The 27,138-nt window shown below is 35.7% G+C and overlaps 1 protein-coding gene across 10 annotated transcripts in view; it reads right to left on the bottom strand.

Annotated features, from left to right (window-relative positions):
• Nucleotides 1-27,138, bottom strand: part of DOCK7 (dedicator of cytokinesis 7) — a 226,479-nt gene that overhangs the window by 64,412 nt on the left and 134,929 nt on the right. For 4 of the 10 annotated variants that reach the window (XM_021096552.1, XM_021096544.1, XM_021096546.1 and 1 more), the window contains exons 21-32: nt 25,087-25,251; nt 22,369-22,538; nt 16,305-16,397; nt 15,012-15,101; nt 14,638-14,673; nt 13,956-14,051; nt 10,537-10,677; nt 10,324-10,437; nt 8,490-8,660; nt 6,372-6,511; nt 1,289-1,458; nt 186-340 (exon numbers count right to left, since the gene is read on the bottom strand). In XM_021096552.1, the coding sequence (XP_020952211.1) occupies nt 186-340; nt 1,289-1,458; nt 6,372-6,511; nt 8,490-8,660; nt 10,324-10,437; nt 10,537-10,677; nt 13,956-14,051; nt 14,638-14,673; nt 15,012-15,101; nt 16,305-16,397; nt 22,369-22,538; nt 25,087-25,251 (1,541 nt within the window). Of the gene's footprint in view, nt 1-185; nt 341-1,288; nt 1,459-6,371; nt 6,512-8,489; nt 8,661-10,323; nt 10,438-10,536; nt 10,678-13,955; nt 14,052-14,637; nt 14,674-15,011; nt 15,102-16,304; nt 16,398-22,368; nt 22,539-25,086; nt 25,252-27,138 lie in introns of those variants that run through there. The other 6 variants (XM_021096547.1, XM_021096548.1, XM_021096551.1 and 3 more) reach the window with 4 other exon arrangements.

Genomic DNA, 27,138 nt, shown 5'->3' with positions numbered 1-27,138 from the left:
TTAATAATTTTTAAGACAACTTAGGACAAGACAGGCAATATTCTCAAAACCTTAATGTTTCCACAAGATAAATAAAACTCAGAGTACTTTCACATTAGCTACTACAATAATCTCAGTTATTTAAGGGTATATTCTTGTAAACATCTGTCTTTTCAGAAAAAACTTCTATAGGAAGTTGCTTTTACCGTTGATGTAAGGAGGAAACTGCCAGGCCTTGTTAGTTGAGGAACTGATGTTCCTGCAATTGCCATGGCAACTGTCTGGCTTATCATGCTTCCACTCTCACTTTCATAGTCATCAGTGGCTATGCAGATTGGTCTTCCTCGCTGATTGTGGGTTTCTGGGGGAGGAGGGGGACACAGAAATAAATAAAAGAAAATTTATTTTAGCTTAATCATCAGCTCCTAGCATGCAATTCCCCTTCTTATTCTCCTTCACTCTTTAAAAGACAAGCCTTTTAACGTACACTGTTTATCATTACATTTACTTCTTTTAAAAAATAATTTAAATATTTTAAACATTAATCATGCCTATACTAATACTGATAGTTTTGTTGAGAACTTTACCTTGCTAGTAAAAGGAGATATATACAATGAAAATAATGTTAAGCTTCCACCTTCAGATAAGAAAACCCTCTTTCCTCCTCAAAGGAAAGGAGCTGGCTATCTTTGCATCATCAGCACCTACTGGTAATATATATTAGGTACCAGTAATTGAACTGGAAGGACTCTATCAGGTTAATTTCCAGTTCAAATACAACCTACAGTGTTTTCTTTAGGGCAAATGAAGAAATTTGAGTACATTCTAAATTTGGAAAACAAGAGGAATAAAATTCGTGGGTTACAGTTTTTAAAAAGCAACATAACTTCAACTTACTAACCTGGTATTAGCAATAAACATAATTCCTGTCACTCAGGTGAACATTAATTTCAACTTTATATATTTGAATAAATTGAGACTTAGAGTAGGAGACATCTGGCAAGTTTTCTCATTTTTTTTTTCAGATGAACAGTACACAACTCACACAGAAAAAAACCCATACTTCATAATAGGTAGGTATGGAAATGCTATAAAATTATTATTTAAAAATTCTCACAGAAAGTTTGCAGTGAATTCTCTCATATGGCCAAGTTTTCAGTAATGTGTTAAGTATTTACAGTGTACCTATGTCAGTATAAATTTCCTTATGTTTCTTTTCCTAAAATAAGAACTTCATCTTTGAGATATCTTAAAATACTTTTAAACATTGAGATTTGCTTTTAAAGTTTGTATCAAATATACTAAGTACCTGTAAAATCATACAGCTGAGGAACAGTTTCCATGATAATGCCAATCAGAGGGAGATACAACATAGCCACCCGGGCCTTTATCTGGGGGTCAGAGTACCGTGGGTCGGAGTCATGACTGGATAGTAAATTGTGTACCATATTGATGACTTTCTTATGCAATCCAAATAGTCTATTTAAAAAGAAGATGAAGAAGCAGTTGCAGTAAGGTCACAGAGATTAGTTAGTGTCTTTAAAGCAAATAGTAAGTTATGGTACGGAACCAATTTTGCTTAACTTCTTAACTTCGCTCCATATTTGTATGTATTCATATAAAACACTTCTCATTTTAAAACTAATGGATATCCAAAAAAACAAAATTAATGAATGTCTCTCTGTATAAAATAAGAATTGAAGGAAAAGGAAACACTATACAAATTCACTTGAGTAAATCTCAATATTTTTGCATTAACTCCTTAGTGCATTTTAATATTAACTAACTTAAGAACAGTTATGGTTATATTTTAAAGCAAAAGAAGTAAATTTTAAGCAGCTATAAATTTTACTTTATCTAATGAAATCTTTTCACCAACCTGGGTTACATACGTAACTTATCTCTCAGCAGCTACCACCCCAGACTCTTCCACTTACCTAAACTCTAACCACTCGTTTACATGAAGCCTTTAAATATGTCTACATTATTCAATTACATTCAGCCATCACACACACACATACTTATACAGAACCTGTCATAACCTATTCAAGGGGCTGGAGATATAACACTGTCCCTTTTCTTACAGAGCTTAGTTTAGTAACTAAGAGAAAAATACAGACACAAAAATAAAAATTTAATGTTACAAATGCTGTAATAAAGATGCTGATCTTTTTCAGAACTATATCTGTACTACAAAATTTGCATTTAACCACAGTATATTGTTTCATAATTGTAACCTCATAACTACAAGGAAAGTTTCTAGAGAGCAAATCTTTGGTCAATATGGAACACATATTTTACTACCACTCAAGGAATTATTTTTGATTACTTAGCAAGCAGCTGGAATAAAAAGAAAAGCATTCCTTTTATGGGTTTATCTAAGAAATGTATGTTGTATTTTATTTATGTAAATATAAAAAGAATGTAATATTTAGAGATGAGATGTGAAACTCTTTCAGTTAATCATTCATTTATTGAATTAACATATATTAGCAAGCATCCACTTGTACCAAACACAATTCTAAGGCAGTGGGAATAAAGCCATGAACAAAAAGACAAGAGTGCCTGCTCTCGTGAGCTCACATTCTAATGGAAAGGGACAGATATACCAACAAACAAGGCAATTTCAGGCAAGTGCCTTGAAGAAAATAAAGCAGGCTGATATGGTTAAGAATAACTGTGGCAAGGACAACATAGCTATAACGCAGATGTGTGGCCAATGACAGTCTCACTGAGAAAATGCTGCTGAGGGAAGACCTGAAGAATCAAAAGAAGGAAATGCGTACGTGAAAATCTTAGTGCAGTTTCCGCATCACTTCAGGCACAGAAAAATCCAGGCACAAAAGCTCTAAAGTGGGAATGGGTTGGGCCCATTACAGAAACAGAAAGAAGGTCAGGATAGCTAGATTTTAAGAAGGAAGAGAGTGGCAGTGTAGACAAGAGCTAGATATATGGGGCTTTGAGGTCCATTATTAACTATTAAGTATGGATTTTATTTTAAGGGCTATTTTAAAAGCACACACTTTTAACTATTTAAAAAGTTAAAAGTATGTGGTATTAAACACCCTGAAGAGTTTTAAGCAAGGAAGTGACATAATTTGATTTTCATTTCTAAAAAACCATTTAGGCTGCTGTGTAGAAAAGGGATTTTTAGGGAGGAAAGAGTGGAAGCATGATTAGGGGAGTAGCAGTGGAGATGGGGAGAAGAAGGAGAACTTGGGATCTATTTTGGAGGTAGTACCAAGACATCTGCTAATGGACAGGGTGTAGAAAAGAGTGAGAAAAGGAGGAAGCACACAGCAGGAAAAGCTTATAATTCTGTATGTTACTATTTAAGCTCTTCTAGTTAATATTATTTTTACTGAATAGACAAAGAAAAAGCAGTAGTGAACACAGTTATTGCGTTGAGACTTTACAGAAAATCAAAGACCAACTGTGAAGACCAACTTGCAGGGTAAAACAGCAGTAAAAAAGTCTTTCGTAAATCCTATACTGTTCCACAGAAATTTATCTGTTTTTAGGGAATTGATCCTTGATGTGAGAAAGAAACATCATCACAAAAATAGGTGACTGTTAAAATTCCCTCTTCTTAATCAGACACTGCTAACATAACATCTCCTTCCTATGTCTTCCCTAACAGAGCACAGAATTCTTCAGATACACATTCCTGGCCCTATGACTCAGGGGAAGCTGACTCTATGTCCCTGTTTCAGGAGGAGATGCAATTAGAATAGCCCGGGTCCTTAAGTCACCAAGTCAGGAAGCTGTTTCATTACCAGTCTGAGAAGAGAGAAATGTTAATCAACTCGATGCTTCCTTAATTGAGAAGATCTACCAAAAAAAAAAAAAAATCATGTGAACTAAATGCTTTTTAGTGAGAGTCGATTTGCATTCAAGCATGAGCTTATCTTGCGCTGTGTGACAAACAACCCATAAACCAAGACCAGTCTATGCACCACATTTGCGCAGAAGTGGTCTAATCCATCCAGGAATCTGGCTGGTGACTGGTAACAGTACAGGATAGGCAAGTGAGCCAAATCATTCCAAAGGAAAGAGGTGCACTGCATGCTTGGGAAGAGCCTCTTTCCTCTGTCATCTGCTGCACACCCACAAATAGAATTTAATCTGAATTATCAGAGCAACTATCTTATAATCATGAGAAACATACTAGTGTTAGGATAAAGCTGAGGCTTCTAGGGGAAGTAAGAAATAAGGATCCAGAACCCTGATAACATCATGGAGCTGCTGACTCTACTGTGCTAAACACCTTATCTTTTTTCCAATTATGAAATAATAAATATCTTCCCTTTAATAAAGCCAGTATGAAGAATGGTTTTCTGTTTCTGGTAACCAAAAATATCCTGTGAATCAAGTAAAAATAATGGAAATACAGATTCAAATGACTGATATATAACTGTTATTAAAGAAAGGTAGTATGTTCGTAAGTTGTTATCAGAGTGATTTTTTTCAAACAATGGATCCTGCCCCCAGCACATTATATTCATTTATCAATGGCAAAATATAAGAGTGGTGGCAAGCAGGGGTGTGAGGCCCAGAGTTTCACACACATAGTCTATTTACTCTCCATACTCCAGTGTCTATACCCTAAACCCATCCTACAGAAAAACCCATTAAGCAGCCCTTCAGAAACCTACAGTTCTGCAGAGCGCTGTGTGAAAACCTGCTTCTTAAAACTATATTCCTAACATTCTGAGAAGCTGCTGTTATTTAAAAAACTCACGCCTTTCATTTGCAGATCTCACCTTTCACAAAAGCATTAACATATCCCTTTACCAACCTCCTCTTCCATTTATTCAACAAATACATCATAGGATTCTTACAAAACCTGCTCAAAAGTATCTCCTGTTGTTCTCTGGAGCTCTGACTTGAGATTAAACTGCATTATAAACTCCCAATAATCCTATTATGAGAAAAGTTGGGGGAGGGGAAGCAATGTTCCACAAATAAATTACAGTCATAGGTATTTTGACAACAGCTGTTAAGACAGGCCCTATAGGGATGCTACATCACAACGTATTTATAGAAAAGCTATGTCTATAAATCCCAATCATTAGACAATATACTCTTCTTACTATATCAATTTCCAAAAATTCTTTAAAAGTGTACACAATTTTGGATACAACCACTATGGAAAACAGTATGGAGGTACCTCAGAAAACTAAATATAGAACTACCATATATGCCAGCAATCCCACTCTTAGGCATATATTCGGACAAAGCTTTCCTTGAAAAAGACTCATGCTCCTGGATGTTCACTGCAGCACTACTCACAACAGCCAAGACATAGAAACAATCTAAATGTCCATTGACAGATGAATGGATTAAGAAGATGTGGTATATATACACAATGGAATACTACTCAGTCATAAAAATCAAACAAAATAATGCCATGTGCAGCAACATGGATGGAACTGGAGACTCCCATAGTAAGTGAAGTAAGTCAGAAAGAGAAAGATAAATGCCATACGGTATCACTTATACCTGGAATCTAATATACGGCACAAATAAACCTTTTCCATAGAAAAGAAACTCATGGACTTGGAGAACAGACTTGCAGTTGCCAAGGGGGAGGAGGAGGTAGTGGGATGGACTGGAAATCCGGGCTTAATAGACGCAAACTATTGCCTTTGGAATGGGTAAGTAATGAGATCCTGCTGTGTAGCACTGGGAACTCTATCCAGTCAGTATGTTGGAGCATGATGGAGGATAATGTGAGAAAAAGAATGTATATATGTATGTGTGACTGGGTCACGTTGCTGTACAGTTGAAAATTGACAGAACACTGTAAATCAGCTATAATGGAAAAAACAAAAATCATTAAAAATAATGAATAAATAAAATTTGGTTAAATTATGAAAAAAAGAAACAATAAAAAAGCCATTCAAAACTGCTAAAAAAAAAAAAGTGGACACAATTTTGGAAGTTTTTAAAGTCTAAGGATATTTGTTTGTAGGGCAAATTTTGAAGTAAAATGCTCCATAGTATGATGGTAAATAATAAACTTTCCTGACAAGGAATTAAACAGATTAGTTTACTTTCCTTAACTTTTGAGTTAAGGCCTGCTATAAATCATCAAATCTAAGAGTTCACCTGCTAATATGCACAAACATTTATGTAAACTAAGAAGGAAAAAAATGCTACCATCTAAACCATGATACAACACGGATTTCAAAACAAACATCAAATTCATAAATGACAAAAATTATCTTTCCTAAAACTGAAAAAATATAGAAATAATATGACTATGGAACTTAGTGAACAGGAAGTAGAAGAATGGTATTCTTTTGATTCCTAGGAAGTTAAATGGGATACTTCTGTCCCATAGCACAGAATAAAACTGATGCTTACAAGGCAAAAACTGATCTACTCACCCTTCCGCATCAGGGTCTAAAATGAGAGCCAGCTCTGTTAACACAAGTCCTGCCAAATAATGCTGTTGGCGGAAAGGCACAGACAATTCAAACATATTCGCAATCTTCTGGTCTTGCACATTGGTGGAAAATCCAGAACTCTGTTTGGGAGTTAGGTAGAATCAAACTATAAGAGCCATGCAACCAATACTCTCTGAGCGTTACAACAAATGAGATATGAGCACGATCTGAAAGTGAGATAAACTTTTTAAGTTTATATTACTATTGTTAACACTGGAGAAGGTAACTCCTATTACTTTGGGTACAGTAAACTATGATAAAATAACATCTTTAATTATTTTCAATTTCCTTTTTCTCATATTAAAATTCTTCTATCTGCTTTTTCCTTTATACTTTTGGTCACTTAATGTTTTAATATCATACTCTGAAGAGAAAAAAGGAACTAAATCCAAATGATATATTATGTACTCACTGCTAAGTATAAAAGAAATATTCACAGTCAAGCCTACTGATTTTCCAGAGAAATTTCAAATACTAATAAAGTTGTTTTTCAGAGAAAATACTATCGAGAAAATTCCTATAATTTTGTGGTCACTTACTGAGTTTTTACAAGTTTCTTTTAATACTGCAAAATAGCATCCTCCAAGATAGAGTTCAAGGTGAGAGTGAACTCAACCTCATCACCCTCTAATCCTTATTCAAGATCACCCATGTGAGGTTTCTCAGAAGAGCAAACTTCAGATTTATTTATGGAGGAATCATCTTACTAATAAGTATATAAAACTATTCCTGCCCCCACACTAAACAATGATGTCATCTATGAGAATCTGAAAATTAGGCAGTTAGATGTGAAAGTAGGGAACAAGACAATGAAAGACATTCTACTAATTTCTTGGCTGAAATGAGATGTCTGGCATGGGGTCAGGTGTAAACAAATGTGTTTCACTAAAGGTTTAGGGAAATGCACTTAGGATTAATTTGTCCTTGACTGTGTTGTCCCATCTTTGGCAGAGGATAGGGGAAGAGCGCAAAAGACTAGCCTCATTCATTACTGGAGGAAGTGTATGCTAGTCAGGTAAAAGTATGTAGGAATAGGCTGGTCCTTAAGAATTTTTGCAAAAGGAAAATGAAAAGTGGGGAATATTCTCTGATGTTTTCCAATCTTTCTAAGTAAAGTTTGAAATCTTCTTTATCAAGCATCTGAGGTTAATCTAGGTCTAGAGAATCGCATTCAGGAATTAACTATCTCAAAAATAAACTTACAAAGAGTTCAGATCTACTCTGACTTTAGACATTAAGAACTCAAGGAAGTAGCTTGCCTGCCTCAGGAATTATATAGCCCCTTCCCCCCCACCCCGCCAAAAAAAAAAGTTTCACTAGAGGGACAATTAGGATTGTTCTCTGATACAAAACCAATAAAATCCCTTCATTTCAATCTGTATGACAGGACACATAATAATTGCTACCATAACCCTTTGTCATCTTTAGAGAAACTACTAGGCACACTATGAAAACCCATTAACATCCATCTAGCTTCCTCTGGGTTCTCTGGATACAAGAGAAGCAGGCAGGACTGTACTCCAGGATTGTACTGCAGTCTGACTTGTTTCTCTGCTAAATTATGCTTCATTCCCCTTCCTTTCCAAGGTACTGATCCCTAATAAATATCCTGCACCCCAAACTCAGTCTGTGTCCACCTCAAAAAAAAAAAAAAAACCCAACTTGTGAAAACATCTGAAGTGAGTTTATGTAGGTGAATTCACTCACAAGTGCATAAATCAGTAAGAGGAATGTAACACCGTGATTAGAACTTGGGCTCTAGAATAAAGCCAACACATACTGTGTTTTGAAACCTAGCTCTGCCATTTTTTACTGTGTGACCCTGGCTAAGTTACTGATCTCTCTGTGTTTCAGTTTTCTCATCTGTAGAAGAGGGAAATAACACAACTTACCTCCTAAGTTGCTTTTAGGAGTAAATAATTAGCATAACAAAGTACTTAGTATGGAGCCTATCACACAGCTATCATTCAATGGTGTTACTTATCACTTTTTCCAGTATCTAGAATGCTTTTTCACAAATGTGGGCTTTGAAAACTTTTTTTCATACATTTTGCATACCTGAGATGTTGCAGAAGAAACAGAAGGTGATGGTGATGCAGGTGGAGTAAGCAGGCTGCAGGGTAAGTTTAAGGTAACATAGTGCTCATGGCTACAGATGATTCGCAGAAAATCCAGTCTCAAGGACACCAGGACACTTGGATTTGGTAATGAATAAAGCTTTGAAGATACCTTGTAAGCATTGCAAAAATAAGAGAACACAAATTGAACACATCATTTCCTAAGACCAACACCAGAATGACGGATTAAAGAATTAAAGAACAGGAGCTCTTATTGTACCTCAGTAGGTTAAGGACCCAATGTGTCTCTACGAAGATGTGGGTTCTATCCCTGGCCTTGCTCAGTGGGTTAAGGTCTGGCGTTGCTGTGGCTGTGGAGTAGGGTGGCAGCTATAGCTCTGATTCAACCCCTGGCCCAGCAACTTCCATATGCTGCAGGTGTGTTCGTGGGGCGGGGGGGTAGAATTAATGAACAGAACTCAGTAGGTAGTTCTGGGTTTTGTGGTTTAAATAACAGTACCAGTTTTTCCAGACTTAGTGCTAAAATAAAAAATTTAGACTACAGACTTACTGAATAAATCCACTGATTAAATGCATTTTTTAAAGCCATATTCTTCTATTTCCAATATAGCATTAATATTTGCACTTCTCAGAGAGAATCTTGATGAATAAAACTATACCACCAAAATAACTTCATAAAAGAAGGTACACATTCTTTTTTACAGCACCCTGTGCTAACCTATATTTACGACAGTCTACTTTCCCAACTACCTATTAGCTGCATGAGGAAATGTATACAACTGACTTATTTTAATAGTTTTAGCAACCCTAGGGTCCAGCTCTATGTTTGGTAAATGTAGGAGGCCAATGTTTGAAGAATAAAGACAGGATAGGTTTGGGGCACAATAAAATATGAACTTTGGGGGAAAAAATAAAAATGATAAGTACTGCAAATGCTTGCAAATAGGTCCGTGCCCACACATAGTTTTAAGTTTTCTATTAAAAGAAACATACAATAATGGCATCCAGTAGAACAGATCTTCAAAATTCTAAGTATCAGACCGCCAAATAGCATTTTCAACCAGTAATTCTCCCAAACTAATCTGTGGATCAGCAGGGAAGTGCTTTATAAGCACCGTGTCCTACACTCCTCGCCTCCAACACCAAGATTCCAACTCCTCAATAATGCTGGGATTACAGAGATCTGCGTATTTTTAAGCTCCTTTGAAAGGTAATTTTAGGATGATTATACAGCTCACTACCCAAATGATCAATCAGGACCAATAACTAATGTATTCTAAAAGCCATGTATCATTGATCAGCCGATTTAAAAAAATTAAAGCAAAACCAAATGCTCATAGAAAAGAATACTTTTACTTGGAACTTGAATAAACATTTGCCCATGATTCTAAACTCTACAATGTCCAGGGTTCATCATGAGGAGTACACAGCAAAATGAAACTGCTTTAAAAATCACTCAAGATACACTAAGTTGGGTTAGCTGCTCATTCAGTAAAAATGCTGCTCTTACATGGCATCTTGGGGTGGCATTACGTGCAGACTACTGAATTGATGGTATACTTCTGAATGAGAATTAAAGAATCATATGTAGGCCAGTGTAACCCAAGACAAAGCAACTATACCGACAGCAGTCTGCCATAGTTCTGTGTCCTGAGAAAACAAATGTAATTTATTTTTCACTAATAAAAATATGAATACTTTAAAAAAAATCACTATATAAATGTGTTCTTGAAAGTCTTTTAGCTCCAACCCTAAAAAGAACAAACACAGCATTTAAATTATTTGATTACTAAGTATTACTAATTATACATCACCTGTTTATAACAGGTCTTGATAAGGCTGAAGACAAATCCTCTGTCCATAACAGACAACAGATCATTAAGAAAGAATGCAAGGCTTGTGTTGAGTCTCTCAACCATTTCTGTGTCCTGGGAAAGAGATTTAAAATGAAAAACAAATAAAAGATGATAGTTGAATGTTTGCTTGAAAGATGGACTTCGTTTTAAAAAATAATACGTTATCTTTACCTTCTGAAATCGTGAAACTATATCACTTGCAATTGTGCTGACAAGAGCAGCAATATCATCCATGAAACGTTCTGGGAAACGACTTTTCCTTGGTGCATCAAGTTTATCATTAAAGTATAAATGGTGCACCATGCTCTTTACCTGAAAAAAGAAGTAAGCCTTGAGCGGAATTTCTTAAGGATATAATTAAAAGTCACAGCGACTCAACATTAGGGCTATTTTTTTCAACATACCATGTGATTTAATAGGTGGCTAAAATACTTTTAGCCCCTAAAATAGTTTGAAAAAGTTCACGTACTATTCTGTAAATTCCTTTAGAGGAATACCAAACACGATTCAACTCAATCACTATATTTCCTTCATGAAATTATCCTGGCTATCAATGGGGAAAAAATTCTGGGTATGTCAACAGAAAAAAATTACATCCTTTAAAAACTGTTTCAAATTAAATCTTTCTGGAGTTCCCGTCGTGGCGCAGTGGTTAACGAATCCGACTAGGAACCATGAGGTTGCGGGTTCGGTCCCTGCCCTTGCTCAGTGGGTTAACGTTCCGGTGTTGCCGCGAGCTGTGGTGTAGGTGCAGACGCGGCTCAGATCCCGCGTTGCTGTGGCTCTGGTGTAGGCTGGTGGCTACAGCTCCGATTGGACCCCTAGCCTGGGAACCTCCATATGCCACGGTAGCGGCCCAAAGAAATAGCAAAAAGACAAAAAAAAAAAAAAAAATAAATTTTTCTAAGACTCAACAATTGTGCCATTCCATGTCCCCCTAAGTGTAAGCCTTGAAAGGTTAGAAACTTTGATGGCACTGTAGTATCTTTAGCATTTAGTATCTAGTGACAAATGGTAGGTGTACATTTAATGCTGAGGACTAAATGCTAAGAATAAAATGTTAGGTAAAAATTAATTTCAATTTACAAAATGCTTTTAGATATAGATTCTTACCACAACATGTGGTGACAGTAATAACAACTGTGAATTCAGGGAAATTAGAGCCAAGGTTTTACTATTAGTAAATAGCAGAACCAAGTCTTAAACTGCACCATTCCACCATTCAACTATATTACGTTTAAGAATCGGAACATACATGTTAACACTATTTTTTTAAAAAGTCAAAATTTTGATCTTATGTTAAAAGCACATGAATTATATTTGGTGTTTATTCTCTAGGGGAAAAATGAGCTGCTTATCACTTATACCTGGTGCCTGATTTATTTAACCGTTTTTAGATTAGTAAATCTCTAGAAGAAATGTCTTTTTAGAATTTAGTTTCTGGTATACACAACAAAGTCATTCAGTTATAACATCTATATCCCTTTCTATATTTATGTCATTATGGTTTATTATAGGATACTGAATATAGTTCCCTGTGCTATACAGTAGGACCTTGTTGTTTATTTTTATATAGTAGTTTATATCTGCCAATCTCAAGCTCCTAATTTACCTCCCCCCAACCCTCTTTCCCCTTTAGTAACCATAAGTTTGTTTTCTATGTCTGTGAGTCTATTCTATAAATAAGTTCATTTGCATCATATTTTAAATTCTACATATAAGTGATATCATACTTACATACTTATTTGCCTTTCTCTTCCTTTTTTTTGTCTTTTTGCCTTTTCTAGGTCCGCTCCCCCATGGCATATGGAGGTTCCCAGGCTAGGGGTCTAATCGGAGCTGTAGCCACCGGCCTACACCAGAGCCACAGCAACGCAGGATCCAAGCCGCACTGCGACCTACACCACAGCTCACGGCAACGCGGGATCCTTAACCCACTGAGCAAGGCAGGGACCGAACCCGCAACCTCATGGTTCCTAGTCGGATTCATTAACCACTGAGCCACGACAGGAACTCCCCTTTCTCTTTCTTACTTCACTTAGTATTATAATCTCTGGGTCCATTCATGTTGCCACCAATGGTATTATTTCATTCTTTTTATTTATATATTTATTTTTGCTTTTTAGGGCCACACCAGTAGCATATGGTAGTTCCCAGGCTAGGGGTCAAATCAGAGCTACAGCTGCCAGCCTATGCCACAGCCACAGCAATGAGGGATTCAAGCCGCATCTGTGACCTACATCACAGCACACAGCAACACCAGATCCCTGACCCACTGAGCGAAGCCAGGGATTGAACCCTCATCCTCATGGATACTATCAGATTCGTTTCCACTGAGCCAATACAGGAACTCCCTATTTCATTCTTTTTTATGGCCGAGTAATATTCCACTGTACATATATAAACCACATCTTCTTAATCCATTCATCTGCCCATAGACATTTAGGTTGCTTCCATGTCTTGGATACTGCAACGAACATTGGGGTGTTTGTATCTTTTCAAACTAGTTTTCTCCAGATACATGCCCAGTGGGATTACTGGATCATATGGCAACTCAATTTTTAACTTTTTAAGGGACCTCCATACTGTTTTCCATAGTGGCTGTACCAATTTACATTCAGTACAGGAGAATTCTCTTTTCTCCACACCTTCTCCAGCATTTATTATTTGTAGACTTTTCAATGATGGGCATTCTGACCAGTGTGAGGTGCTACCTCATTGTAGTTTTGATTTGCAGAAGAAATTCGTCTTATCCTCAATGTAAGTAAAAGTCAATGCTAAGAATGACTCTATGACATCCTCTGGAACTTCCCATTGTTTCTTTTCTTTCTTTTTCTCTCTTTGCCTTTCTTGCTGTTGTTGCTGTTTTGTTTTCCTCTGTTTCTTATTTATTATTTTACACTTTTCTTGGAAGAAAAAGTTTTAATGATTTCAGCTTTCTAGAGGCTGGAGAAGAAGGTCCCTAGTGCCAGAGTCTGAATCACAACTCTGCTTGTATACTTAAACAAGTTGCTTAACCTCTCTGAGCCTTGGTAATAATCCCTAGCCCATAAGTCTGTGCTACTACACTGTAAGTACTTAACAATTGTATATATGTGTTTATGTCATTGTATAAATATTTATCAAAATACTAATTACTCATTCCTTTTTAACATAATTTACTGAATAAGAAAAAAAAAGTGTTGTTGTTTTTTTATTGGCTGTAACTGGCAGTTCCCTAAGACTTTTCTAACCATAAAAGCAGTAGTTATCTATACAGCTCTTTTTATGTTTGCTGTGAAATCAACAGTACTGCCAATGTACCCTAGCATGTTCAGACCAAGAAGAACAATTCACAGGTTTCCTTTAAAAAGATAGCTAGCTTCTGCAATCAGCCCTAAAAATATAGTTAAGATCAGCTTTACAACCTCAGCTAAATTGTGCTGATTATCCACAATATTTATTTAGAGATAAGCATATGTAATTTTGTCTTGGAGGCACATGTAAAACTGTAAGATGGGCAACAGAAAAAGATGTAGAATAAAATAATGAGCTAACACAAAACTGTTCAATAAGGAAAACAATATTAAAGAATGTGTTAGTTGGCTCACCATTAATTCAAAAAAGAACCAGGCTTGTTGCAAAGCTGATTCCCGAACGCTGCCACTGCAAACAACCCACTGCAAAGCCAGCTCCTCATGAAAAAGCTATCCAGAAGTAAATCCAAAGTTATTATCAATGTCAAGTCTGCTGATAACACAAACCAAATAATAATGCAACTACAAATGAAGATATAATGAGAATAAGCAAAATAAGGCATGTGAACCATTCAATGATGCAGTGAGGACATCCATTAACGAAATGGCTATTTATACATGTAAGACAGTGGCATGTTGAACAGCTGAAAAAATTACATGTTATCTTGCAGTAAAATGTAATTTTAAAAGGACAGGTGGGAAACAGCCTCCTAAATTGTACCTGCAAACAGAAATTACACCAAAAACTCACAATTACAAATAAAATCTTGTTTCTGCCTTACATACAGATTTCAACATATGCAAATACATTCATGAACTTTGCTGGTACAATTTAGGAAATACCTTTAAAAATTTAAACTTTGATATCAGCCGTTAATTTTTAAGATTTCAAGTATTTAAAGTCTTTTTATTAAAATAGCAGACATTTCCTGCCTTGTAATGGATATGCATACAAAGCATTTGCAAAATAGTGTATATTAATATGAAAAAGGACTAACAAAACTGTGCATAAGGGAAGCAAATCAACATATCTTACTAAGAGTGATAATTTTTCTAACTCATCTTCCTTTCCCTGGAGATTTAAAACACAAAACAGAAGCCGTTACAGAAACAGAATTAAGAGTTGATACATTTTTTTTTTTTTGGTACTAAAGTTTGACGATCAAATTTAATTCACTAAACTCTAAAAACAGTCAACCTCAAAGATATAAACATTATAATAATGTAAAAGAGCCTACACTGGAGAAGTATACCCAAAAAGGCATCACACAAGCAATGCTTGCTCAAATGTATTTTTAAGCACAGTGCAATTATTGTAACATTTCATACCAGTTATGTAAAGTAATTTTATAGCCACTTAATTACTGGAATTATTTTCCCCCTACATGTTTTGTCTTCATATGAATCTACCTTTTTAGTTGGTAGGCGTCCCGTTAATGTTTGTAAGAAACTTGACGTCTCTGTGTGCGAAGACATACGATTACAACTTCGATCCATAGCCTATGGAGTGAAGATGAATGAATGACAAGATAACATTAAAATTCACTGTGGATGACTTTGCATCTCAAGGATTACATACAATTTTTTTGAATAGAGTTTAACTGTGGTTTCAATAACCATCTATTTTATTGCTGATCTCATTTTCACCATTTTAACCCACTTTAATGACAATACATTAGAAGTATTAAAATGGCGTCTATATAGTTTTAGTCTTTAAAAAGTTTAAGTATTTTAATGATTAGAATAAATTCAGAGTGCTGCAAAGAATGAAACTTTTTATCTGTGTGACCTATATACACATGCACATATATACAGTAAGAAAATGTAAAGAAGAAAAAATATACTTCTCACTGGTCTCAGACCAAAAAGATCAAGAATTTTATATTTAATTTAAAAAGTACAAGTTTAGAATGCTTTCATTTTTCACTATCATTAAAAACTATAATTCAACTTTGCTACATCCTATATTAAATATAAATCATTTATATTAACAAATTCACAATTAAATTTTTTTCTTCAAGAACGAGAGCATTTTCCTCCAAAGCCAATACACAGATGAGAAGTATATCTTGAGAAATCATGCAGTATTAGCTATCAGGCAATTGGACTTAAGTAAGCAAAACCTAGTACAAGTAAGTTAGAACAAATTTCATACTTTGCAACACAGTACAAATTAAAACAGATTTTTGCTTCTGGTATTTAATTTTAGAGTATGGGGATGATATACTGTTCACATTTCATCTCAGGTGATTATCAATATTTCTAGTCAGTGATTATGAAGGAAATGACAAGACAGTAAATGCTAAATGAAAATGATACAACAGCTATATTTTAAGCCAAAAGAAAATGGAAAACTGTCAGGTTTTTTTCCACACAAAATTTTTCAAAATTTCCACAGAAGATGTGCTATTCCCAAAGTAGGAACTGTTATCAAAGTCATCAATTGCATAAGCAGCAGGCACTGAAACATCAATGGAGTGTACAGGGAGGGAAGGAGGAGGAGACAGGAAACAGGAAAGCAGAGTATTACTGGTGCAATTGGTGTATTCATGCATAGCAGTTGGAAAATGTGCTAAGTAAACAAAAATACACACTTTTTAATGATTAAAAAGCAAGCCACTGAAATCATAGTATATACTAAAAAGTCATGTTCTAAAGGGAAACATCAGCAGCCAATAAAGAAACCTCTAATATAAACACCACCTGTGTTGATTCTGTACTTGGACTGGGGTTGGATCCCCATGGGGCAGCTTTTGGACCACCAGTGTTAACCCAGGAATTGGAGCGATCTAAACCCTAAGCATATAATAGAGAGCAGTTGGAAAGGAAAGAAATATTACATGTGGCATGCTATATTCTTAAAGAAAACTAGACTTTCCAATGCAAACATGTTTTTAATTAGTACTGTTAAAGCAACCAAAAATTTTAGGCACCTATAGAGTATTAGTTCACCAAAATTATCTCAGTACATAACTTTAAAAAAAAAATCACCAAGAAAAGTATAGCACTTAAAGGTAACTTCTCTTTGTATAAAGGTATCACCTTGAAGCATTCATAACTAAAGTTCCCACAGCACCATCCCCCCAAACTCTCTTTAAAGATGGTACAAGTTAGCAATAGACAATTTCCTGTAAATCTAATGTGGGTTTAAAAGAAAAAAATGGAAGAAAAACATTCTATTCTTCTCTAAAAAACTTTAATTTTATCCCATCTGTCATCAACTGAAAACTTCTGTATAGTGATAAGCAGATACCATTTGAATTTGCCTCCTCTTTCACTTGGTTTTAGGGATCAGCAGGAGAAATTCAGTAAAAAATTAAGAAAAAAAAAAAATTCCACAAAAAAAAAAGAAAAAGGAGTTCCCGTTGTGGTGCAGTGGTTAACGAATCCGACTAGGAACCATGAGGTTGCGGGTTCGATCCCTGCCCTTGCTCAGTGGGTCAAGGTTCCGGCGTTGCTATGAGCTGTCGTGTAGGTCACAGACGCGGCTCGGATCCTGCGTTGCTGTGGCTCTGGTGTAGGCTGGCAGCTACAGCTCCGATTCGACCCCTAGCCCGGGAACCTCCATATGCCGTGGGAGCGGCCCAAGAAATGGCAAAAAGACAAAAAAAAAAGAAAAAAAAATTCCAATATTTGCTCCTTCCTTCAAATGATTGATTTGGGATTGTGCTTGTTGAAATTAAACAAGATGGGCCTCTATTTTACATAAAAATTATAAGGAAAAACATTATGCTGGGGTTCTCTACAGGAATTATATCTTCACCATCACTATCATTAATTTAAAGTTAATTTGATACACTATTAATGTGTATGTACAGAAATACATCTTCTCTGAAAGAGGTTATTATGATCCCAGGGAAGGGAACTGAGTCTTCACCTCAATTTCTTAAACCTGACAGGTCATGAGAATCACCTCAATTATAAAATTCAGATTCTGGGCCCTACCCACAGAAATCCTGATTCAGCAATCTGGACGAGGGCTTGAGAATCTGCTATAGAACTGAGCTAGGTATAATGGATTTTGAGAGGACTATCGAAGACAACCCAAGACAAGCTAAAAACATCAGGGCTTGAGCATGAACCCAAACCAGAAAGCACCATAGAAGGACGGGTGAAAGAAAAGACAGAGCAGCAACGATGGTCATCAACTCCATACAGACATTAGTATCACCTGGGAAGGTTAAAGACAACAACCACCACAAACGTTTAGAGGTAGGGCCCTACCTCTAAACAATTAAATAAGAATCTCTGGGAAGAGGCCCATGCATCAATATTATGGGATGGAAAAGAGTGGGGAGAAGGAAGGTAAGGAGGGAAGGGGGGGAGACAAATATTTCCCACTTCTTCTTTATTTTTTCCAAAAATACAGAGACATTCAAATGATACAATAATTACTAAGTCCTCATTTATGACATTGAATGGCACAAGGTGAGAGTTAAAACTTCAAATCCAGTTAAAAGTTCAAATCTACTGCTTAATAATCATAAAATCCAGGATGAGTCATCCAATCTCTTCTTTGGTTTCTTGGCTACAAAATAGGAATAACAAGGTCTCCCTCACATTGTAAGGATCAAATAAATAATGGAATTAAATCACTAAGTACAGCAGCTCAAATATTGTAAACTCTTAAAAAAAGAAAGCCAGTGGCCAATTATTTTGTAAGGACAATGATTTCCATTATTCAAATGTCATAAAGCTAACAGTCCTTAGTTAAGCAAATTCACTAATAATATTTACTAATGTAATAACTATGTTTATGTATCTCCAACAGAATCGATTAACCAAACGTGTGTATGTGTGCATGAAAGGCTGTTATATTAATTCAGGAAAAGATGATAGTAGTTCAGTCCAAATGATAGCATAAGAGGTGGTGAGAAGAAGCTCTGCCTTTACATATACGCAAATCTAAACAAAAGGCTTTGGAAAAGGCAGCTGAGTTTACAATTCCAGAGAGGTTTGTACTTAAAATATAATTTTGTGAGATGTCAGCTTAAAGTGTTATTTACAACAACAGGACTCCAGAAGATCACCAAATAAGTAACTGCAGAGAGAAAAGAACACAAGACAGAGAAAATAACAACAGAGGCCTGGGGCACTTCCAAATTAAGAGATGATACAATGAGGAATCTACAAAAGAGACTTGAAAACGTATAATCAGGAAAGGAAGAAGAAAATCAAGAGTACAGGGGCCAGGAGCCCTGTACACATAATAAATCAAGGAGGAAGAAGAATCTGAGTGTGCTAAAAGCTGCTGTAAGGTAAAGGAAGTCAAGCGTTGAGAATTAATCCTTGGATTCAGGAACATGGAAAGCAATGGGGATATTGAGAAGGGCAGTTTAGGCAGAAGATCAAAGAATATGTTTGAAATAGGCTAACGGATTTAAAGAATGGGAGTAAAAGAATTGGAGACAGCAAGTACAGAAAACTCTTTAAGGAATTCTACCTACAAAAGGTAGCAGAGAAAGGTCAAAGCAGCAGAAATACCAGTGAGGAGATTCTTTTAAGAGGGAGAATGAACAGCATGCCTGTATGTGAATGGGTTGATTTAGTAGATGGGGAGAAACTGATGATGTAGGAGAGAGGAGAGAACTGCTGGAGTGAGGATCTTGAGTAGGTGAAAGGGGATGGGAGGTTGCATACAGAGGGGATGGATTTAGAGTAGTGGATAGTCTGTCTACACAGAGTTTTAAGTAGTAGGTAGCAGTAGATAGTAGTACGATGGTGAAAGTTAACACAAGGTTGCTTTGATTTTTTAATGAAGTAGGAGATAAAGTGAGGTGGATTCGTGGGGAACTGTTAGAAGGCCTGCGGTACAAAAGAATGCAAGAAACCTTTTTCTGGGGAAATGGGAATGTAAATGGAATAAAGAAATGTAGTATAATTGACTGAGCATCAAGGGCTCTCCTGAGGTTCATGGCCTTTAATTTCAAATGCGATCAGTCATCATGGCATTTCTCAAAACATGTTTAGTGGCATAGGAGCTACATGACACAGGCAGTCAACTGGGTTCAACTATGGTTAGAGGTTTGTCTTAAGTACAATAAAGCAAGAGAGAGATAATGGAAGTGATGTTGGTTTATAATAGGAATAATTATAATGACTGATCATGGAATTCAAGCTGACCAAACTGGAAGAATATTAAGGGTGTGAGGTATATAGCAAAAAGGTCATAGGATCAAGTGACTGGAGGTTGCAGGGGTGTAAAGCAATTGTTGAAGCTGGGGTCCTAGACAGAAAAATATGAGCTAATGGTGAGAAAACAAGACGCACGACATTGAGATTATGAGGGTTCGTCATGACAACACTACGGGTATCATCACCATGGCTGAAACAGGCTGAAAAACAAGTCATTAAAGAAGAGTTTCTAGAACTTCCAAGCCAATAAAATCAGAATAAATGAAGAGCAGCTATAAATAAACTTCAGATTCCTTACAATTTTGCAATGAGATAAAAATTACATACCATTATTACTAGGGATTATGACTAAAGGATAGCCCAAAATGAAGGCAGCTATCAAAAATTATGTAATCAAAAAAAAAAAAAACACATAAAAACCACTTAAATAAAATCTGATTAGGACAAGGCTGTGTCATAAGAAATTCTCATCTTATGATGGCTTCTCAGAAGTTTATACATATAATATCAGAAGCAAGTTTATGTCATTATTAGGTCCCATTTTATGAACCACTACAAAAAAGGCAAATAATCATTCCAATATATGTAGACCTTTGATCTAAATCTTAATGTTAAAAACTATCAAATATATCATCTGTCACAGGAAACTCTAGAATTATGCCAAATGAAGCATAATGCAAAGCTTACAGAAATTAAAAGATGTTTCAAAAGTAGAACCTTGAAGAAAATGTATCTACTTAATGGGAAAATTTCTTATAACTCACAAACCAGATTCATTCTACTGAAGAACTGTATTACAGTGTTAAATTATGCGGAGTATTACCTCTATTACAAAAAGAAAATATCAAGAACGAAGACAAAGATAAAAAAATTTTCTTAGACATGTTGGGGGGAGAAGAGCCTTCTCTGCAAGTCTTATATTATTCGTTACTCTGCAGTATCTCATGTAAATATATCTGCACATCATTCTCTCAGAGAATTCACAGAAAGTTTGTTAGTTACCCTTTGTTTAATTAGGGTAACCTTTGTTTAATTAAGGTAACATCTATTCAGATCTTTAAGTTATATTGAAATTCATGTTTATTAAATTATAAGTCTACAAAGTATATTTTTGATTTTTGAGAAATGACGTTAAAATATATTTTGATTTGTGAGAAATTAAAAATGAACAATGCCCAAAGTTTATTAAATGTTTCTGAATGTAGAATTTCTGTAACTGTATTAGTAGATTTAAGTAGTTCTGATGTGTTTGATCACTATGCAAATTATTTCACATATTCAAACTCAGATCATTTAAAAAGTTCCATTATAGTTAAGGCTAAAGTTAAATACAGACTCCAGAACAGATTTACTAATTTTTCCTCATATCCTAATTAACACACTAAAATGCCAAAGAAAAGTCAGCCTGATTTCATAACAATCCTTTACAAAGCAAAAAATATATTTAAAATGGTTAGGTCAAAACCAAACATGATGTGATTTCTTGTCCTCAAGTCTTACTGTTCTATTTTCCAGTTTGACTTTCTTTTTTTTTAATTTTTTAAAAATTTTATTAAGAGTATAGTTGATTTACAGTGTTGTGTCAATTTCTGCTATACAGCATAGTCACTCAGCCATATATATATATATACACACACATATATATATAAGCCATAAATCCACACACACACACACACACACACATACATATATATACAACATTCTTTTTCTCATACTATCTTCCATTATGTTTTATATAGTTTCCTGTGCTGTACAATAGGACCTTACTGCTTATCCATTCTAAATGTAATAATTTGCATCCACCAACCCCAAACTCCCTGTCCATCCCACTTCCTCCTCTGCAGCAACCACACGTCTCTTCTCTATGTCTGTGAGTCTGTTTCTGTTTCGTAGATAGGTTCATCTGTGCCATATTTTAGATTCCATATATGTGATGTCAGATGGTATTTGTCTTTCTCTTTCTGACTTACTTCACTTAGTATGAGAATGTCTGCTTGCATTCATGTAGCTGCAAATGGCATTATTTTGTTCTTTCTTATGGCTGACTAGTATCCCATTGTATATATGTATCATGTCTTCTTAATCTAGTTGATTTTCAAATTCTGAGTCATTTTTGTACTTGGAAAGGTAATAACTATTTGTTCCTTAAGTGTGTTTGGGGGGGGTTAATAAAGATCTCTTTTAATCCCATAGAAAAATCAATCTAACCATTTTTCACATGATAATCAGACAGACAAAAGTTAAGTTCTATGTGTCTGGTCCTCCAAGACAAATTTCTGAATTTAGCAAATTTTTTTGAGCAGAGTGCACAAACCAGTTTGTAACAGCAAGCACATTTAACACAAACATGAAACACCTAAGTGTTCACTGATAGGATAGAAATGTACAATTTCTTTCTTATTACTAACCCCGAATACTTTTTTTTTTTTTTTGGCTGCACTCATCACATGAGTTCCTGGGCCAGGGATTGAACCAGAGCCACAGCAGTGACAATGCCGAGTCCTTAACCAAGAGGGAACTCCCTCAAATACATTTAAAAATTAAGAATAAAGAAAAATAATTGGACAGGTCTCATTTGTCCAATTTGTCATAAGCTGAAAGTCAAATTTACAGACACACATCTTCAGTTTACCTTACTGCCGATGATTGACCGTACTTCATCATCTGGTGACGTGGGAGTCCCAGATATATCTGGATTACTATTGCTAAGGCTTCGAGAACGATTTAAATTAAGGCTTGCAGGTCTCACAGCAGATCTAGCCATTGTGGCATAATGCACTGATCCTCCCAAACCCCCAGGACCTAGAGTTGTATATAAAATAGCACATAATTGAACAAAGAAAATTAATCAGGAAAGGGCCTGAAAAAAATCTCTTCCACTTTAGACTCTTCCACAAAGTTCATAAATTACTTTCATTTCTAAATGAATATACTGTAAGAAAAACACTCAAGACCTAATGATAGCTATACAAAGATAATTTATTTTATAGCAGCTGACAAAACCATATGAATTATAAATAAAATCATTATCTCCTCAATGTTTCTATGATTATATATTACATACACAATAAAAAAATGAAAGTAATAAGAAACATACAAACATTACCTTCACATTTATATGAGGGTATCTACGACCCAAAACGCTCTAGCTAATGTCTTTTCCTTTTTTCCCACTCTCCTGCTCTGCTCCTTGAAAGTCACTAAGAGGGAGAGCTAATTTACTGTCATCTCTCTTAAATGGAATCACAGCTTATATCTCTATCTTCATCAGTTTTAACAAAATGGCATCTTTATAATATACATACATAAATGTAAACAAAAGACAATTCTCCTAAGAGCCCAGGTTATGTGGAAAAGCAAAGAACCCTTTTTCGTCTGAAACCAAGCCTAACATCATCATTCAACCATGATCTACGAACATAAAATAACCAGCAACTTTATCTCCATTTTTCTTACTTAGAGAAATCTTTTCTGGGTGTCATACAGGCAAATGACACATACCTGTCAACTAATTAACTTACAGCCTTTCAGGTCAGCATGTAAAAAAGACATTTTGCAAATCTATGAAATTCTAATAGTGTACCCAATGGAAGAGTAAAATGAAGAGGCAGTAAATATAGTCCACGATCACTTACACACTCAGAACCTCAGGTACTACAATTTTAGAAATCAAGAAAGAAATTATGAACATGGCTGTAAGAGTGAATTAGTTCTTTTGGCAATTAAGAAATAAAACTTAGACTACTACTTAGATTACTATTATGCCTAGTTTTCATAATGAAAGTCATAATTATTTGCACCATTATTAATGTTAACATTGCCAGCAGCTGAAACAGGACACTTACCATTATCACCAGTGATGAAGGATGATTCATACTGACAAAGATGTTAACAGATTGAAAGGTATGCACAACATAACTAGTAATAACTAACTAAACAACTAAAGAGTTATTCAAACTAAGATATCCCCTACCTCCACCACTACTTGTTTTGTCATATAAAAAACCAAGTAACTACTATGGGCTCTAATGTTCAGAAAGACTATATTATTTGTTTGACCATAAAGAGATGAGAACTTTTCTAAAGTATAATCTTTTTTTTTTTTTTAATGGCCACACCTGTGGCATATGGAAATCCCTGGGCCAGGGATTGAATCCAAGCTGCAGCGATAGATCTGCAATGGATCCAAAATTATGGATCTGCAATGAATCTAAAATCATAGTACTTGAGGTTCTGAGTGTGTAAGTGATGATGGACTATATTTAATGCCTCTCCATGTATTCTTCCATGGATTAAGATAGAAGTTCCGGAGTTCCCGTCGTGGCGCAGCGGTTAACGAATCCGACTAGGAACCATGAGGTTGCGGGTTCGATCCCTGCCCTTGCTCAGTGGGTTAAGGATCCGGCATTGCCGTGAGCTGTGGTGTAGGTTGCAGACCCGGCTCGGATCCCGCGTTGCTGTGGCTCTGGCGTAGGCCGGTGGCTACAGCTCCGATTCAACCCCTAGCCTGGGAACCTCCATATGCCGCGGGAGCGGCCCAAGAAATAGCAACAACAACAACAACAACAAAAAAGACAAAAAGACAAAAAACAAAACAAAACAAAGATAGAAGTTCCATGGAAAAATAAATGCAGCAATGCTGGATCCTTTCACCCACCAAGGACCCCCATCTCTGCAACTACCTGAGCCACTGCACTCAGATTCTTAACCCACTATGCCCCACTGGGATCTCCAACAATTTTTTATATTATTGTAGGTATTATCAGGCAACTACTGAGCCATCACATTTCTCCTTTAATGTCCAACAGCACTCCAAATGACGAACGTAACAGTCCACTTATATTAACAGGGAATGATAAATGCTTTCAGAGATAGAAGTTATTTTCAGAGGTCATTTCCATAAACTAATTCAACCAAGATCTCTCTACTTCAAATTAAAGGAAGCTGTATAAATAATATTTTAAAATGTAATCTATTTAGAGTTCCCACTGTGGCACAACAGGATCGGCAGTGTCTCTGGAGTGCTGGGACACAGGTTGAATCCCTGGCCGGCACAGCAGGTTAAGGATCCAGTGTTGCTGCAATGTAGGTCACAACCGAGGCTTGGTTCTGACCCCTGGCTCAGGAACTCGATATGCCCGCAGGGCAGCCACAAAAAAGGGAAAAAAAAAAAAAAAGGTAACCTATTTATCCTTTTAATTCCAGTACCTAGAGTCCATGACACTTAGAAGCATTCAATAAATGTTTGCTGTTGAATAAATGCATCACATTATGGACTACAAGATTATTTCAACCCTCATCTGAACACAAATCTATGAGAAATAGTTTCAAAGTAAAAAGAACAAAATACCTGGTGATGGTGAATTAGGATAAGTATTTGGTAGGCGAAAAACATAGTAGATGTATGATGCAAGAAGGTTGTTTCTGCCGTGCTGGTCATGATTGCCTTCCAAGTTTTTGTGAAGCCGATTTATAATTGATGCCATGGCTTCGAATGATGCTTGACCCAGATTAACTTTTAACAAAGAGGAAAATATTTTTGCATTAACTTTTTTAGACTGTAAATTCCAAAAAGGTTTTGTCATCACTACATGCATTAGGTACAGTGACTATACACAGTAGTGCACAAAGATGAAATCTGATACTGATTTTATAATATCAACTTATATTAGTGGAATCAAAAATACTTTTCTCAACAAAATGAGGAAAAAACTCATTTTACTAATTTAAAATAAAATTTTTACTAATTTAACATAAAAATTATGTGGTTTGCTTAGTGAAAAATCAAAACATCATTGAACAGGTGTCCACTATTCTGTAAAACAACAAAAGCACATGATAAGAAAAAAGAAGTCTTTTTTATATAACCTTGAGAAGTAGCTTATTTTAAAGATGACTTTGAGAACCTAAATACCATACATTGAGCACATGTTACTTTTGTTTAAAAAATAAAAATTACCAATAAAAGTGGATTATTAAAAATATGACCTTAAGGAGTTCCGTTGTGGTGCAGCAGAAATGAATCCGACTAGGAACCATAAGGTTGTGGGTTCGATCCCTGGCCTCACTCAGCAGGTTAAGGATCCGGCGTTGCTGTGAGCTGTGGTGCAGGTCACAAACGCAGCTCAGATCCAGCGTTGCTGTGGCTGTGGGGTAGGCCAGCAGCTGTAGCTCCGATTCGACCCCTAGCCTGGGAACCTCCATATGCCACCAGTGCAGCCCAAAAAAAAAACAAAAAATTAAGATAATAACAAAAGGGAATAAGGATAACCACCTTAATTGAAATGGGCAATTCTGTAAATGGATTTGAAGGATAAAAGGCTAGAAAACCACAATGACTTAAGATTACAGCACATTTAAATGCCAGGGTAAGTAACAGCCACCCAGTCATTCAAGTCAGTATAAAACAAGAATTTTGCGAACTTATGGTAGCTCAATGAATAAATGGATAATCCAAATAGCCATTTTGAGCAATAGATCGTCACATTTTATGATTTATTTAATCAACAGGAATTATGAACAGATGAGGCCAATAAAGTTTTCCTAAAAGTGGAATAATCAGATAGAGTGGTCATTTGGAAGATTAATCTATATATACTGAACTAGAAGAGAGACTAGAGACAGATAAACCTAGGCAGAGTTTAGCAATCCTACATGTATTCCTGGTTGATTCCTTTTCCTCACAGCAGCTATTCCAAGTCACTGGAATCTTCTCAAAACTATGTCCCCTTTACTCCCTTCTCAGTGAATCTTGCTTTTTATCTCACAGTAGAAATTTATAAAGTCCTTATGTTCTTACTATAAACTTATCAGAGTCTGAAACAATTTTTACTTCCTTTCCAAAGGAAGCAGTGCTCAATGATATATAATAGTGATATGCAGCAGTGTTGATACATAATAATGACCTATCCACCTTCATTTTTGTCGTACAGGGTTGCTTCATTAATTAAACCCTCTTGCACCCCTATGTAAATTCTCAAATCATATAAACAAGCTCAAATCTCTCCATTCTTATGCCCTAATGAAACTTGATTCCTCTTCTAATTAAATTTTTCAAAAGAGTAGTATTTGTTTTTTTGTATTCATCATCCAATATTTATTATACTTAATTCTCCGTAATCTGGTTTTCACTTCCACTTTTTTTTTGGCCATGCCCGCGGCAACAATGCCAGATACTTAACCCACTGTGCCATAGGGGAACTCCCTACTTTGACTATTTGACCAAAACTATTCTTGTTCATTTCACCAGCGGACACTTCTTCAGTACAGTGGATAAGAGTGAGACTCCAGAATCCACTGCTTTGAGTTTGAATCCTTGGGCAAAATTTTAAGAATTAATTATGTTATCATTTTACTCATGAAATCAGGAAGTTCACACCTATACACAGAGTTGTAAAGAGTT

Source organism: Sus scrofa, chromosome 6, assembly GCF_000003025.6.
Source record: "Sus scrofa isolate TJ Tabasco breed Duroc chromosome 6, Sscrofa11.1, whole genome shotgun sequence".
Lineage (NCBI taxonomy): Eukaryota > Metazoa > Chordata > Mammalia > Artiodactyla > Suidae > Sus > Sus scrofa.
The sequence above is the reverse complement of the archived record's forward strand: the minus strand, read 5'-3'. Positions and strand labels throughout refer to the sequence as shown.